The sequence below is a fragment of the Pecten maximus genome, chromosome 11 (genome assembly GCF_902652985.1).
Source record: "Pecten maximus chromosome 11, xPecMax1.1, whole genome shotgun sequence".
In the NCBI taxonomy this organism is placed as follows: Eukaryota; Metazoa; Mollusca; class Bivalvia; order Pectinida; family Pectinidae; genus Pecten; species Pecten maximus.
In genome coordinates this window covers 13638783-13656457 of record NC_047025.1, presented here as the reverse complement: position 1 = coordinate 13656457, position 17675 = coordinate 13638783, and the positions used below count along the sequence as shown (strand labels likewise).

General features: G+C 34.4%; 2 protein-coding genes across 2 annotated transcripts; both read right to left on the bottom strand.

Moving 5' to 3' along the window:
* Window positions 1-322: 322 nt before the first annotated feature.
* Window positions 323-8129, bottom strand: LOC117337487 (endo-1,4-beta-xylanase 1-like). The gene is given in 14 exon segments (XM_033898487.1): window positions 323-445; window positions 689-895; window positions 1459-1674; window positions 2057-2161; window positions 3265-3436; window positions 3716-3854; window positions 4241-4296; window positions 4534-4559; window positions 4561-4692; window positions 5121-5157; window positions 5820-5976; window positions 6277-6369; window positions 6853-6998; window positions 7915-8129. Coding segments are annotated over 13 exon segments (1698 nt in total). The 3' UTR covers window positions 323-445; window positions 689-691.
* Window positions 8130-9572: 1443 nt separating this feature from the next.
* LOC117337160 lies at window positions 9573-17599 on the bottom strand. Its single transcript, XM_033898004.1, has 5 exons — window positions 17492-17599; window positions 16251-16315; window positions 13003-13199; window positions 11588-12300; window positions 9573-9916 (listed from the first exon to the last, which is right to left on the bottom strand). Exons 1-5 carry the CDS (start codon window positions 17546-17548, stop codon window positions 9911-9913), a joined length of 1038 nt encoding a protein of 345 aa, XP_033753895.1. The 5' UTR covers window positions 17549-17599; the 3' UTR covers window positions 9573-9910.
* Between the last annotated feature and the right edge of the window lie 76 nt (window positions 17600-17675).

Here is a 17675-nt window from a genome sequence, read left to right as displayed (position 1 = left end):
GGATTTGGTTCACGGATAATTCATAAGTACGGGACTTTTTGTGCACGTGCCCCGCGAGATCGATCGGAACTTTGTAAAGACAAGACATCGTGTGTTTACCAACATATGTAGGAGGCAATGTAAAAATATCGAAAGAAGCGTTAAGATGTGGATGGTGAGGTGAAGTAACCCTTTAACAATTTGATAAATTTCTTAAAAACACCAACCAGAAATCATCATATTGGGATACGTTGAATATGTAGGTAAATGTAAGGACTCCTGGTATGCTGTTCTACTATATGATGTTAGTATGGTGTTGGCAATGTATACAAAACAATATAAATATTTGATGATCATATTTTATATGATACTGAAACACGAAACAAGGAATAAGATGGTTTATTCCTAAAGAAGAGGATCAACATTGAAAACCCAATCCGGTATACGATCGGCACTGTCATCGTATCTGAAATAGAACATGAAATTTTTTTATAACAAACATCAAGTTAAAACTCAGATACGACTACTAATACGTTAACGATTAAATTCAAAATGGAAGACTTGGAAAAGTCACATTAATAAAAACAAAACAAAAAAACAGTAATATGGTGAATTAAGCATTTTATCTCAACTTTAACTATAATTTCCAATCATGTTATCTGTGAATCAGTTACCGTCAGAGGAATCGTATAATAGAATAAAAGCATACATTTCAGAGGTTTACGGTGACAGTTTTCCCTCCTTTGTCCAGTGTAAAGTGTTGCGTTTTCACTGTGTGTCCGTTATGTTTGATTTTAAGAGTATAGTCCCCCATAAATCCTGTTGCATGCACGGTACTTCCGGTAACAGATTTAGTCACGTGGGTCCGCCATGTCTGATGGAAGAGTTGTTGATACCGTTTTCCTGCAGCGTTTGGCTAAACAAAACGGAGAGTTTCCATAGTGATAATTGTTGAGAATAGTGCGGAAATTTGATAAGAATTCACTTAGAAATAGTTTTTTTGAATCGACCCCTCTCTTATATGATATATATCATATATTTTTTGAATGATTACTTTTTGATATTTTTTGATAGCAAAGTATACCAAAACACCATGCGAACACCGTCCGCACAAACATGCAATAGAAATATTGTTAAATTTCTTATTTGTCTTATGAAATTGAAAACTAAGGACTGACTATCTGTATTAACATACAGGCAAAACAGTATTACACATTTCCATAAATGTACATTTTCTTCAGCAGCTACTTAGCTTCGATATTTAATCATATTCCAGGGATGCATATAATAATCGAGACATCGCAATATTGCTTTACATTACATATTATTGTGGATACTAGAAATCATCAATGCGCCAATCCGTTAGAATTTGAAAATATGCAACCATTTCAGTGTTCCAAAATGTGTACAGTCTTCAGTTTCCTCATTTCAAATTCAACATAATTCCCCCTTCTACTATGCATTGAACTCATGCATTACCTGTACATTTGATCCAGTAGCTAAAGCAGAATTAGGAAGCCATATTTGCCCATCCCAGAATCCCCACAGCAGAACTCCTTCCACGGCAGGATGACTCATGAACAGGGTCATCATATTCTCGAGGGCGTCCGCCTTCAACCCTTCGTTAGCTTCATTCACTGTGAACTCTGTAATCCATATGGGGAGTCCAGCTTCAGCTATCTTGTCCAATCGGTACTGGTCGAGTGAAAGATGTCATTACGTATTAATGGACAGTTAAACAAAGATGATACCTATAACTGCGAAATATCTAATGGTTTAAAATTAAAATAGATATAGTTAAATGACGTCTTTCAAACGAGACTGAGAGTCCAACTTCAACTATCCTGTCAAATTGGTACTAGCTGTGGCTGTAGTAATTTCTTTGTTGTCCTGTTTCATTTTCTATTAAACCAACTCTTAAAAAAGATAATAAAAAATATATGAAACGGTAACCAAGGTAACAAAATTATATATACATATATATTGTTTTGGCTATTTCAGGAGACAATGGTATTATTTGTTGTTGATTGCCTGATTACATCACTATCTTATGAGAATACACGCCAACAACACCAACCTTTAATGTCGTTATATCCATGTGACTGTTTGTATGGCATTGAATCCCGATACCGTAAAGCGGGACACCGGCATTCTTCAGCTCAACAGCCTGTTGTTTGTAAGCCTGTTCCAAAAAAGAAGGGAATCACTATCCTTCAGCATAATTCAGCATTGGATATTATCATTTCCTTTTTTTTGAAGGACAACGTTTAAATATTTTTCAACATAATTGTTTTATCTTGATAAAATTTACAGTAGACTGGTTAAATGATGTCACACTTGAAAATAAAATTAACAATTGAATTAATTTACAATGGATAATCTGATATAACAAGAACTGCATCAGCAACTGTTGAATGATATTGCAATGTTATAGTGAAACAAAGGCATATCGTGCAAATACAGAGACAATGGAAGGTTTTTAAGACAGTGAAAAAATAACCTAATGATATTTAGAGATTGATCAGAATCAACTTGGGCAATATTAACATGCCCAAACTAAGTCACCTAGGGATATTACGGGGTTGAGAAGAAGTTGGTTGATGCAGTATTTATGTCAGTAGAGCTAATTTGCACCAGATATTCCTAGTGCTGCTTTGTCAATCTTTTTCATTGGACGCCGATTGTGTCAGTAGCAGACCTTGACACGACACTGAGATGTCGACGAGATACCTGGCCTCTGTAGCAGATTTTCCCTAATTTTAATCAATTTCATACCTATCAAGACAGAATTATTATGTTTTTGATAGTGTCATGTTCATTATCCCTATTGCATCACATCAGGAAATCGCAATTTTTTACCACCAGCTTATTTTCATATAATTCAGCTGAGTTGACAATATTTAGATCACGCGTCGCAAACAAAACAACACATGAAACAAAGCACGTAATATTGATATCCAACTGTCGGCATGTCTAAACAATGGTTTGAGTGTAGAATTTTACATTGTTTTATGGTCGAACATTATCATACTTACTAGCCGTAAAAATATTGATATTTGTCCACTAAAGTTTTTAAACGAGCAAACAGTTTCGTAGTATTTAATAAACGTCATTTTTGGTGAATATGAATTTGAAACGTATCCCAGAATCCTCTTCTATCAAGATGGGAAACAATACTTGTAACAAAAACAGACGCAGCCATGACTAGATATGGACACGCTTGACAAACTCAGCCCTGGATTCTAATGTTCTATTCATAGCCTATTGATTTCAATGGTGTCTTACAGTTGTCAGCTGTCTCGAGGATGCCACAGAATATTCATTAAGGAAAAGTTTAACTCCCGGCTCCGCCTGGTGAATCCAGTTGAACATTTCCATTGTGATGTTGGCATGTCCGGTATGTTCTTCAAAGTACATCCCATGGAGATTCTCATTGTATACGTCCCAGTGTTCTAGACTAGTGAACAGACATGTTATTTAAACTTATGCTGAATTTGACAAATGTCATCCCTTTGCATATTAATCTTAATCATAGTCATGATATGCACCTGCAATATGAAGTATTCCTGGCAACTTTCTTTCTCGAAATGTCTATTCATTTTATCATGGCTACAGACGACATAATATTTGACCAAACATTTTGAGGAAAGTCAATATTCTCAATATATATAAATGCATTTCAACTGTATATACTTAAAATCAAAATTAAATGACGAGGTGCACATAAAACATATACCTCCCTCTGGTGCGAGATATGACGTCATTGATATGTGTGTGCATAGCTTGTATAAGCGTGGACTGTCCCATTCCGTCTATCCAGTCAGGGATGTGTCCCGTGAGTCCCCCAAAACATATTGTGACCTCTGACCTTAACACTACAAAGTAATCATGCATGCAATGGTAAAATATCGTTTTACTTGTGACGTAACAAAGGAATGTAATTTGAACAGTATATAAGATGTAGTATTCAAAGTTTACTATATATACACGTATATATATAAATCAATTGGTCATTACAGTAATGTTTATTCAAGTAGGCAATGTTAAGATTTTCAGCATCTATATACCTTGTAAGGAGACGGAACTATCATGTACCAAGATATATAGAAATTACATGTTTAGCTTATGGGCGTAGCTGTCGCCAATCATCCATATGCATGTACTATATAGGTAAATATTCTTACAAACACTGTAGCTATACTGGCTAAAAGGCTACAAGTGAAGATTGGTTATTAGGATTATGGAAATACTACAAAGTTACCCTTTTGCACGAAGAGCATGTACAGCGGCCATTGGCTTGTCAAGGTTAGGATGACCCTGGAAATATACATCTATAATCAATTGCGTGTCTTTAAGCTTTCCTATTGTGAAATATTGGAGACATTAAAAAAAACCTTGATAATAAATAAAATGACAAGAGAATTATGTGAAAAATGGTCATCTCTTCATCAGTTCTAAGATGTTCAATTTCATTTTTTAATATGTAACACATCACCGAAAGATGTAATACATCTGTAATACTTATTAAGTTTGTGAATAGCAATGCGTACTCACTTGACTCCATTCCATTTGCCGCCATTTAAGGGCATTTCCCAGCACACTCCACTCAAAATTGTCGTAGAAGAACTGCTGGTAGGCGCGGTGGGTTGAATCGACAATCTTGTCTGCGGCCACTGCAGACCCAAAAGCAAACTTACTCTTCGTCTGCTGGATCTGAAAAAAACAGGGGAATACCAACATACAAAGCCGTAGTTCTAACTCAACATCGATAAAACGAGGGCAAAATATGAACAAAATATAGATTTACACGGAAACCATTTCTCGAAAAAGTAAAAGACGACCAGGTGTTCCGAAAGAGTTAGCGTCGTCTGCTTTATCAACGATACCACCATGCAAATATATTTAACATTTCTGCCGACGTGATTTTTAAGCGTCCAGTTAGAAATATTTTTTTTTATCCATTTTAGAGTATTTTTGCTTTGAACTGTTGAATAAGAAAAAAATCTTCGGTAAAATGTTTTTCAATTGACCATTGACATATGATTTGGAAACATCAAAGTAATAATGGGGATATCAAAATAGAATCAATTCATTAGAATATTGAATCAAAATAATATAGGTTATCAGAATAACAACATTACCTCAACTTGATAGCCATCTCCATGTAAGTTGTGCAAACTGCAAAATATTTATTCACAATGCGTCAAAAAATTAATGTTCTTTATCGACAAAGTAATAATTCCGAACATTAGATTCATAACCTACAATGGGAAATTGATTGAATATAAACACACGTGGGTTGTGTCTTTAGATATGAATTAATTAAATGGAGGTACAGTGAATCCCGAATCCGGAGTATAAACCTGCACAATTCAACTGTTTCGTTCTTCTAGGACTCGTCAGTGATGATGGAGGACTAAAATAGGGAAGTCCTAAAGGGAAGCGATGAAAATTGAGGGAATGTACTTAATCACTTAATACCTTGTACAAATCAGACCGAAGACAGCAAAGACTACCTGGTTTTCTGTATACAGTTCTTAAACTAATCTCTGGTCATATTCGGAAAGTGTATACGTATAGCTTTTGGACTGCGCTATTTTTCATTAAAATATGTTATTAGGTTCAGGTATGAACTGAAAAAGCCAATATGACAAGTAGAATGTTGTACGTTTAGAGGGTGTTGGTACAATAACTTCATAATATCGTACAAAATTAACCATAAACGAGTATACTTTGTGTGGTACTTAAATGAGTATTATTGATTTCACGGATGTGTTCCAGGTGTCGTCTTTAACATAATTACAAATATATGATATGGAACATGTCCTATCAGAACATACTTGACAGTGATTGGAGCTTTCCTGATATTGTTTATCCTAGCGTTGGCTTCAGTTTTCCAGTTTGAATCAGATGGAAGCAGTTTGAAACTCGCTGAATCAACTAGATAGTTCACCTCAGGCTCGGCAATTTGTAGATAGATATAAACTTGATGAAGATCTGAAAATAGGACACAGAAAGATATCCTCGATGTAATTAATTACGTATCTATAGATTTAAAACAAAAATGTTGTTCGGGATTAGAAAATACAAAATGAGGCAATAGCGAAAGGTATACTGCATGTGTAAATATTTCAACTCTAACCTAATTTTAGCGATATTTGCAATGAAAACATATCGTTAAATTTTGAATTTGCTTATTGTAATATTTTATTTTATTGTTTTCGATGGCAAGTATTGTTGGTGCACTGATGCGTCATTTTACGTGATAAGGCGTTATGAATCTACGTTACTACTTACTGTTAGGTACCTGGAAGTCGAATCCAACCTCCACCCAACCACTATCTGTCCGCACCTTAGGACTGTCGGCAAGGTCAAGATATGTATCGTGACCTTCCAAATTAACAATACAAATTGATTATTCTTGATTCATGGTAAATGCAATAACAAAATAACTTAAAATTAACCGAATGACAAATGGAGAGCAGATAGACGAACAATAAACCCCGCGTACATTAATTCATGATGATATTACACAAAACAGATATGAATTTGTTTCATTGAATCAAGAAAATATATAAAAAATATTATTAAGGAATTTTTCATATGAAAAATAAATTATTATTGTTCCTGCCACTCATTATAAGCCCTGAGCTTGTTACCAAATACTCTTGTACACTTTTGATTTATTGTATTTTACTACTTATTTTCAAATTAATATTTTATTGTTTAAACTAATGCTCTTTACAGGTTCAACAGAGGAAGTAATCAATGAGAGAATTATCAGGTAATATTTTTGTGCCATGACATTATGGTTTTAAATCCTCCTTATCAACCTTACTTTTTTGTATCAGAGATAACGATATTCATAGTTACCATGTATTGTTTCCTTTACTATGACCTGGACCTTATGAAACATGCGTCCTCGTGCCATATTCAACAGTTTGACATGCGCACTGAAGATATACCTGTTTCCCGGTGACACGTTTATGGTCTGTGCTAACCCCGCCCAGTTGTGATGTCTAGAACACAAACAAAATATCGACAGGAATTTATCAATTTAGCATTAAAAAATAAAATTTCGTGATTCTAGAAATGCTGTTGATTTATCATATTTACATTTCCTCGTGTATTTTCTTTTTGGCTTTACCAAAGAAATTGATCTTTACACTTCGGTAAACTTTAGACTGGCGCGGCGGAATATATTGATATCGACAGTGAGTGTGATCAGCACATATGGTTCTTTTTTTTCTGCTAATTTTCACATTTTATGAAATTTATCTGTTCATAAAGTATAATGCATCTCAAACAAAATATGAATTGAACATTTTTTTTAATTTCTCACAGAAATGGAATAAAAAGGTGATGTTATTTAAGAATATCATTATGTATTCTTCCTATAGGTGACAGTCTTTCCCGCCAAATTGGAACAACTGTTTAGTCATTCCATCATTGGGGGCTGTGTCGCGGTGCTTATTGTCCAATGAAATACGAATATTATTTTTTATATGTAGAGCACATAAAAAATACCAAAATGTAAATACAATGCGTATAAGAACTATTTTCCTTTTTTTCTTTTTTTTTTTTTACTGATGCATTAACAATTTTTTAAAGAGATATTTCAACATCTAAAACATCTGTAAAAAAAATATGCAGCCTTAAACACCAAAAAAGGAAATAATTTTAAATAGATTTATTATCTGCTTAAAACTAGATACTATTTTGTATTCAAACTTGTTCATACAATCAAACAAACGTATGTCTTGTATATTATCGTCACTACCATAGTTACACAATTTGGACAGTCTTTTTTTTTCAATTATGATAGTCGTGTTATTGAACAGATAAGTATAAACAAAACAGAAATATCAATCTTTTCAAAAAAATAAAGTAAATGAGTGCATATCCAAGGCAGTTCATATTGGATAGACTACCTACCGTTGAGTAATTTTAGCACTGTGGTGTCCATGATAACTATCACTGCTACTTGACAGAGAACATCCTTGGCAAACCCAGTTTCCAGAAAACGACGTACTCTCAAAATCTGGATTTTTCAAAAGCTCTGTAGCGCCATTTGTCAAAGCGACAAATGAAAGCACCAACAAGACCACGTCCATACTTGCTGGTCGCTCTGAGGTGACTAGTTCACCCATAGATAGAAGGGACCAATCGACACGTATAGGTACGGTTATACCAGCTATCTTATCTTACGACCAACACACTGGTTAACATAATATACAGAGACGTATTTGGCAAATGATAATACACAGGTTCTTTCGTTCGCAAGGTTGAAGGTTTGGCTCCTGCATACGATCTATATTTGTATGCCGGGTTTCGTCGATGAAACAGAATACGCTTACTCTACTGGAACACCTGGTCTTATTCCCCTTTTTTATGGGTATCCGTGTAAATCTATATTTTTGTTTATATTATGCCTATGTGAGTATCCATGTAAATCTATATTTTGGTTTATATTTTGCCCATGTGAGTATCCATGTAAATCCATATTTTGGTTTATATTTTGCCCATGTGAGTATCCATATAAATCTATATTTTGGTTTATATTTTGCCCATGTGAGTATCCATGTAAATCTATATTTTGGTTTATATTTTGCCCATGTGAGTATCCATGTAAATCTATATTTTGGTTTATATTTTGCCCATGTGAGTATCCATATAAATCTATATTTTGGTTTATATTTTGCCCATGTGAGTATCCATATAAATCTATATTTTGGTTTATATTTTGCCCATATGTTTAATTGATTTGGACTTTTTATTATGGTTGCGTTATTATGTGTTTATTCTTTGTTGTTTTGATACTGTTTCTACATATACACAAGTGAACCGCTTGAAATACGGACCCACAACAATGATGATATTAAATACGTGGATAAACTAAAGGTGGCGTTAAAATAAGGCAGTTTCTTTAGGTATGGAATGAATGACATTCATTTTCCCTTGTTTACGTCTGTGCGTGTCTGTGAATTCGTTCATATTTCTTAATTTGGATAATAATCATTTATGACAAAATACTCTTTATATACAATTGAAAAGTATCACGCGAAAATGTGTATTTGGAAAGATCATGAATTTACTGTATAGCATATGTAAGTGTCTGGCCATAGGTAATATCTATTTCTATACTTAATCGGGTATATTAATTTCTTTTCGTATTGTTTGTAAGACCTTTACCATTAACTTAAAAAATATAATAACAACACGTATATATGCAGTTGATAGCAGTGGTCATTAAGAAGACACCGTGTACAGCCAGCTTAATCAGGAGTATCCATGTAGATTTATATTATCCTTTATATTTTGAGTTTGAATTACAGTTTCGTGATTATATCGATATTATTATTATCATTATTCCTTTTAATCAGGTTACATCTCAACACAATCATTACGGAGTTTACTTTTCGGAAGAAGGTCAGGATTGCAGTTATGCAGAGACCATGAACCAAGTATTTTTACTTTGGGTATATATTTATTTAAAACAAAATACGGTAACAAATCATTCTGATCACGCTGAGTCTACCATCACGCTGAATGTGACATTCACCGATAAGCATATCAGATCAAAATGGCTGGCATGTAGACATAGGTTTGTGGATGGCGTGACGAGGTCTGGCCAGCAACATGACTTGAGCATCACTTTCCTTTCTCTCTTATGAACAGTAATTATTTCCCCCTTTGCCCGAAGCATTCTCTTCTTGTCACCGATCTCTAGGACACATTCTTACTCTTCGCAAGCCACCAGAACATAGTCGTATCGTCCATTTCCTCCGAGAAATACTCTTTCCCGCCTCCTACCTTACAGATACAGTATCGGATGTGTACTACAATCTTCCTGTCGCCCCTGACTGCTGGGGCGTGGTCTCATCCGCTACCCATAAATCCGGGTCCTTGTATTTTTCTTTGATGTGGAAATTTATTTCTGTTAAGAAAAGAAGATAACATGTATAAAATTTCATATAAAGTAGTAGGAAGGTAGCGGGGTATTTGATGATCATCAGTTGTACAGTTAAATCCATCCTGATGGCCAGGGCCCATATTCATAAAAAAAATCTTAAGTTAAGTATTTCACTTAATTAAATACTTAAGTAGGACATTTGTACTTAAGTACTAAAATAAACTTAAGTATTTACTTAATTCAATGTTTTATCTTAAGTTGTATTCATAAAACTACTTAAGCTTAAGTATTACTTAAGTTTTTACTTAAAGTTAAGTAACGTCATGAGGATGTTTAACTCCCTTTAAAAATACTTAAGTAAATACTTAACAACACAGGTGAAAGATGACTTCACGAAATCAACAGAAATCAACTTGTTTTTAAGAAAAAAAATCATTAACTTCAGATTTTGTTGTATTCAATCATTTAAAACAAGATGTAAAGGTTTGAATCGAAGATGGATGAGTCAATCTCACTATTGTTAAGGCCCATTACGAAGTCAATACTACAACGACACGGAGCAATTGTAGTTTATAATGAACATACCCACATACATTATTATGTATCAATCAAATTTTATTTAGATAAAACTTCATTTTTGTTTCTCTTGCTGACTTTGACAAACCAGAAATACTGCCTCAAAGTTTTATTGTATCTTTTATTCATTAATTAAAAAAAATGTATATCTATAGAGTTCTTACCTGTGTATTAAAAAAACATTGAGGTTACTTGTACTTTAACTTAAAACCTGTTCGTGTGCATTCCGGCCCTGTCATGTATTTAGTACTCCCCTGCTTTGATAAAGTTTTAAATAACAGTTGATTGTTGTGACAGTTCTATCATGTTTGGGGAGCGGGATTTTACAGATCGTACAATGTAACTAGGGGTTTGATATGTACATTTCAACTGATGTTTGGTTTAGTGGAAATCAACTAAAACGTACTTGTTCTCCTTGACTCTACGATGAACACGCTATGTGCATTTTTGGCCTGAACAACGAGGTTAGTCTAATTTTTGTGCATTCTTCCGGCTCTCTCCTGATTAATGCATTTGAACTGTTCAATCTGCCGGCAACCTGAACCCACGCTTGCCTATTTGCAGATGCCGACATTCCGTCCTTAAATCGTCCACGTATGACATGTTTTCTTTCACTTGTAGACATGTACTAGCCTCACCATCGCCAGACATTCGTCCTTTGTCCAGTTTGGTCATCTCGTCTTTTTTGCTGTTGCCATTTCCGGATTCTGATCGTCTTGGAATGCCAGGATTCCAAGATAATCAGATCAGACGGTGCCGAATTTCGCGTTTTACGAAAAACATCACGCAGCTACTTAACAACAACATAGCAACTACATGAAATACTTAAATAGTTATACTTAGCTAAGTATTCACTAAGTAAATACTTAAGTCGTTTATGAATAGTACTTAAGTTCTAACTTAAGTTTTATTTAACTAAGTAAAATATTTATAGTTAAGTATAAATTAAGTCAAACTTAAGTATTAACTTAAGATTTTTTATGAATATGGGCCCAGATGTTTTCGTTACAATTACTTTACAAACTCAATATTTTACTGATATTTTCCTGATATTTTTATAACCGTTCTCGGTTTCACTATTATGACGTAGTATTAACCAATCAATATGTAATTACTTACCACATCATAACCAAACATTGCGGCACTGTATTGAAAGTCGGTTCCGTGCTGTTTAATTAGGTGTGCAACCAGGGCGTCAAGGTTTTCAAAAGAACGAAGAATGGCGGCTCCTGGGTCTGATTGTTCTGACACCGTTGGGGCGTAGTGGCAGTCTCCCTTTGGACTCCGACGGTGGCTATCGAACAGCCATAACCTGCTATCATCCTTTCTCCTCCATACTGCAACTGAGAGTACTCCAATCGTCAGGACCATGTTGACATCTTCCTGGCGATTTGGTTCGAATGTTTTTGTCATGAACGTTGGGAATTCTGGAGATACTTCAGAAAGCGCTTCTGCTATTTCTGATTCATGGTATTGGAAGCATCCATCCACGCAGGAAAGATACCTAGCTGTTATGTCCTGCCCTTTCAAATATCTGTCATCAGTTTCGTTACTTACGAATTCTGGGATCATACGTACACGATATTTGTCCGGAAGTTGATAAAGTCCTACTTTGCCATCTATCTGGGCGCTTAGTTTGTCTGTAATCCTGAACCGGGCGTGTTGTCGATGGCCCAGACGAATGATGGTGTCGATGTCTTTTGATGTCCAGGTTTCCGGATGACTCCGTAAGGCCTGATAGGCCAAGGCCTCATACGCCATAGTGGTGCACTGTCTGTTTACAAATAATGGTCCAACACTGTCCTGGCAGATCGTCCCGCGGACAATAACATCTGAAAAACATAACCAGAGAACTACGTGTAAGTGCTTCAGTGTCGAAAAATGACAAAAAGGATTCACGCGGACGGAAATATTTCAGACAGACGATAAACAGTGATAAAAACCGCCCCCCTGCTACCTGAGGCTTACGGGCAATCGTACAATTACCGGACATGTACGGGACACTTTACCGTTGATTATCGGACGTCTCCGTACAAGTGATCGACAAGTACTGGGTAAAACTAAAGTGTACCACTTAGGAAAAAGAGTAGTATGTTCGTAATTCTTCGTTCTTCAGCAGTGCCCAGAACACCTTCTATTGACCCGTTATATATAAACTACCATCAAGGCATAGCTATCGTACATCTAGTCGGGCGGAATCCGTGCGAAGTATTTTATGAACGGAACTCGCGTGACAAGGAAATCGTCAGCCGAATAAGAAACGGACAGAAAATGAATGTAAAAGTTTACTGTATTTTATTGCTTCGATACGAATCATTATTGTAAACACCGGGACCAAAGTAGAAGAATTGGTTTATAACATACCAGCTTCCGTGCCATGTATGGGGTGAGACTAAGAGATCTCCTCAGTTTAAACTTGTATAATATATACATCTATACCATCGTCTTAGACCAGGATTTAATTCTTTAAAGTGGTTCAATTTTTGGATTCAACTTTTCACTCGAAACTAGGAGCAAACAAATATGTTACTTACCGTCGACGGCTACTGGTTTCGGTTCTGGTGTGGGGCGACAGCACAACCGACGAATCATGGATATTTTCTTAGGCGGGTCAGGCAGTGTGATAGGGACAAAGGTATCCTTTGAACGTGTCACGTGGGAAACGGTGGCTAGATCAATCCCAGAAATGGCCTGAATACTTCCGGCCAAATCTGCTGAGATGTACGGGAGACTGTTTGACGAGAAAATAATTAGTTTTATTAAAAACAAACTGGTATTTGTAAAACAGTATTTAAAAAAAAATGTAAATGGTATGATTGTTTTCAAAAAGCTGAGTTTTTGCATACAAGGAAATCCTTTGAAATACTAACTTACTGAATACACATCGGTTGGGTTTCGGAATCATATTGCCAAAGGAAAAAAAAAATGCTTCTGAAAGTTTAAGAACGTTAAAAATAAATACGGCATGTTCAGTGTGGGGTTAGTTGTAATATTGTACTGAAGTTCGTCGTGGCATTACAAACCAGCGAGTTAAAATGTGTTTATTTATTCTCTTTATTTTAAGAACATCTTTTAAAAACTAATGTTTAAGATATATCTATCAAAGATATATACATGTACAATTCAAATCAAAGGTTAACAATAACTTTGAATATTTAAAAGTTTTAATAAGTTTAAAAGTTTGAAATAAATTTAAATTAATCAAAATATTTACTTATATAAATCTTTAAAATGTTTTTTTATATATATCTTTTTTTAAAAGACTAGATATATCTTCATTATAATCAAACATATACACTGCATCAAATAATGTCATAAATAGCTGATAGATATATATTAGAAGTTTAATTTAAATATATTTTTAGATATCCCTAACACAATGAAAGACATCCTTAAAGTAGAAAGTGTATGATTTATCTTGAGTTCATTTTAGAGATATGTCTGTTTTATTTGTTACATTAAATCGCATACAACGTATGACAGATACACGTTAAAGTGAATTATAACCGATTCTTACATTTCATCGCGAGAATTGAAAACAAAATACACATTGTATCAATGATATAATCATATTGAATAAACTTTTCTGAAGGATATATATTACAACGTCGTCCATCGATGAAGATAAAACAGAAGCTTGGATGTCAAAATGTAAGAAAATCTCTGTTTTAAAATATACTTTATTAATAACATGAGCTCTCGAACAGGAATTTTACATACACAGTATTCGAGTCTAACACCACATGGACCGGGATTTGGCGCCCACATGGACCAGGGCCCATATTCATAAAAAAACTTAAGTTAAGTATTTCACTTAAATAAATACTTAAGTAGGACATTTGTACTTAAGTACTAAGATAAACTTAAGTATTTACTTAATTCAAGGTTTTATCTTAAGTTGTATTCATAAAACTACTTAAGCTTAAGTATTACTTAAGTTTTTACTTAAAGTTAAGTAACGTCATGGGGATGTTTAACTTCCTTTAAAAATACTTAAGTAAATACTTAACAACACAGGTGAAAGATGACTTCACGAAATCAACAAAAATCAACTTGTTTTTAAGAAAAAAATCATTAACTTCAGATTTTGTTGTATTCTATCATTTAAAACAAGATGTAAAGGTTTGAATTGAAGATGGAGGAGTCAATCTCACTGTCGTTAAGGCCCATTACGAAGTCAATACTACAACGACACGGAGCAATTGTAGTTTATAATGAACATACCCACATACCAATCAAATTTTATTTAGATAAAACTTCATTTTTGTTTCTCTTGCTAACTTTGACAAACCAGAAATACTGCCTCCAAAGTTTTATTGTATCTTTTATTCATTATTAAAAAAGATATGTACATTGTTTATCTATAGAGTTCGTACCTGTGTATTAAAAAAACATTGAGGTTACTTCTACTTTAACTTAAAACCTGTTCATGTGCATTCCGGCCCTGTCATGTATTTAGTACTCCCCTGCTTTGATAACGAAACGAAAGTTTTAAATAACAGTTGATTGTTGTGACAGTTCTATCATGTTTGGGGAGCGGGATTTTACAGATCGTACAATGTAACTAGGGGTTTGATATGTACATTTCAACTGATGTTTGGTTTAGTGGAAATCAACTAAAACATACTTGTTCTCCTTGACTCTACGATGGACACGCTATGTGCATTTTTAGCCTGAAAGACGAGGTTAGTCTAATTTTTGTGCTTTCTTCCGGCTCTCTCCTGATTAATGCATTTGAACTGTTCAATCTGCCGGCAACCTGAACCCACGCTTGCCTATTTGCAGATGCCGACATTCCGTCCTTAAATCGTCCACGTATGACATGTTTTCTTTCACTTGTAGACATGTACTAGCCTCACCATCGCCAGACATTCGTCCTTTGTCAAGTTTGGTCATCTCGTCTTTTTTGCTGTTGCCATTTCCGGATTCTGATTGTCTTGGAATGCCAGGAACGCTGGCGCCAAATTTCACGTTTTACGAAAAACATCACGCAGCTACTTAACAACAACATAGCAACTACATGAAATACTTAAATACTTATACTTAGCTAAGTATGCACTAAGTAAATACTTAAGTCGTTTATGAATAGTACTTAAGTTCTAACTTAAGTTTATTTAACTAAGTAAAATATTTATAGTTAAGTATAACTTAAGTCAAACTTAAGTATTAACTTAAGATTTTTTATGAATATGGGCCCAGGGATTTGACGACCACAGGGACCGGGATTTGACGCCCACAGGGACCAGGGATTTGACGCCCACATGGACCAGGGATTTATTAACATTTATACGCATAAGCGGATGTGCAATATTTCGATATTGGATATAATTATTCAATTAGTACAATAAATGTATGTTTATTGTTTTGTATAACAAAGCAATGTCACAAAAACCAATAAACTTATATCAATAACTATTAGAGACACATCCAACAGAAATAAAGACACATTTAGAAATAATATATCTTTTAAGATGATTAATTTAGTCGGGCTAAAAATATATCTGTATTATTTAAAAGATATTATCATGAAGTGGGTACTCGGGTACCGTATATTTTACTCGATTTCACCAAAAGACCGGGGTTTGATTTCCCAACCGGACGTTAAAAAGTATGATGTCACCTCGTTTTCACCGTAAGAAATAGTGCGCTTGGTTTGTATTTATAGTATACAAACCACAAAAAAAAAAAAAAAAAATAGATTGACAGACAAAAAAAAAAAAAAAAAAATAGATTGATTAATCAATTGAAAATAAATTGATTAATTAACAGCCGTTCTACGTACCATGAATTATTGTAATACGGTGGTGAACTCGAAACTGTACTAAAAGCTACAGGCTCTGGTCGAGGCTGAAAGAAAAAACAAAAATACATAATTAATTGTTTTACATTCATTAAAGTATTTGCACTGAATCAAAAGTAAACAATTCGGACGATTTCTTCACATGAACGGTTGCAATGAAAACAAACCTGATATTATTCTGTTCAAGAGAACATGTACTTTGTATATATATGCATCGCTTTATTCTTCACAAGATATCAGCTGACAATTGGCCATTTTTATTTCTAAAATAACCATGACCTAAAATCAGTTACTGGATTTAATAAAATTTTGGACATATTGAAAAATATAGTCATTTTGTTCATCAGATAATTTAGGAGAACCCCAGAGAACAACATTGAGAGTCACATTACAATTGCGGGAGAGATTATCAAATAAAGTTTCACGCTCTCTTCTGTACAATATACAATCAAAACAATAATGATACACGTTTTCACACTCATTACCACATGCACAGGTCGTATCATTTATTATATTTACTCTATACAAATCATAGTTTAAGCTACTACAGACATGTCTTAACCTTGTGTGTAAAACATTTAATTTTCTATTTCCAGTTAGATAATAAATAGGTAATATATCACGATTGTTTTCTATTTTGGATTTAAAACTACTAATGGATGGCTGTTCTCTGACATCAATAGGTAAATTATTCCATAACCTAACAGAAGATGGGATAAAGGATTCATAAGAAGTAGACAATCGAAATTTAAATTATATCTCTTAGTGTCCTCCCCCACCTACCCAATACAACCCTTCAATATACCGGAACGTGTGTATATGTATATCCCCTAGCGCCATCCGTCATATCCCTGTAACAGGAGAAGGGAAAAAAACAACAAACCGGTACTCGAACCCGGGACCTCTAAACTCTAGACGGACGTTAAAACTATTTGAGCTCTCCTGCCAACAGCGTTCAAGCCCAGGTCCAGTTCTGCTACATTCCCTACAAAACCTTTCTATACATGATAACGTGTATATTTACCCTATAAAGCCATTCCAACATCGTAATGTATGTATATCTATATCCTTTGTCGCCCCAGCATATACCTAATAAAACCCTCCCATACATTGTAACGTATACATGTGCTTAAACTCATAAAATAAGTTGACATCATCATAAGCTTAACATAACGCTATCTGCAGTTTTCCTTTAAAATAACTTTTAATTTTCTTTTTCTTACCGTGTTCGAAGAAGAAGAAAACAGACTTTGAAGTCTCTGCTTGAAGGTTTTGCCCATTGTCGAAGTGTTTACGAATCTAATTAGGAGAGTGGCGAAGAAAGCTGCTGAAGGTTCGGTAGTTAGGTAAATAACTAAATGACATCACAGTCACTGTGACGTCATATTTACTAACACGTGGTATCTT

Excerpts from the sequence above, each read along its gene's own strand:
- LOC117337160 (XM_033898004.1), bottom strand. The coding sequence starts at position 17,548 with ATGGGCAAAACCTTCAAGCAGAGACTTCAAAGTCTGTTTTCTTCTTCT. Across the intron at positions 16,316-17,491 it reads TTTCTTCTTCTTCGAACACG|CCTCGACCAGAGCCTGTAGC; the intron begins GTAAGAAAAAGA and ends TTTTTCTTTCAG. Across the intron at positions 12,301-13,002 it reads GAAACCAGTAGCCGTCGACG|ATGTTATTGTCCGCGGGACG; the intron begins GTAAGTAACATA and ends TATGTTTTTCAG.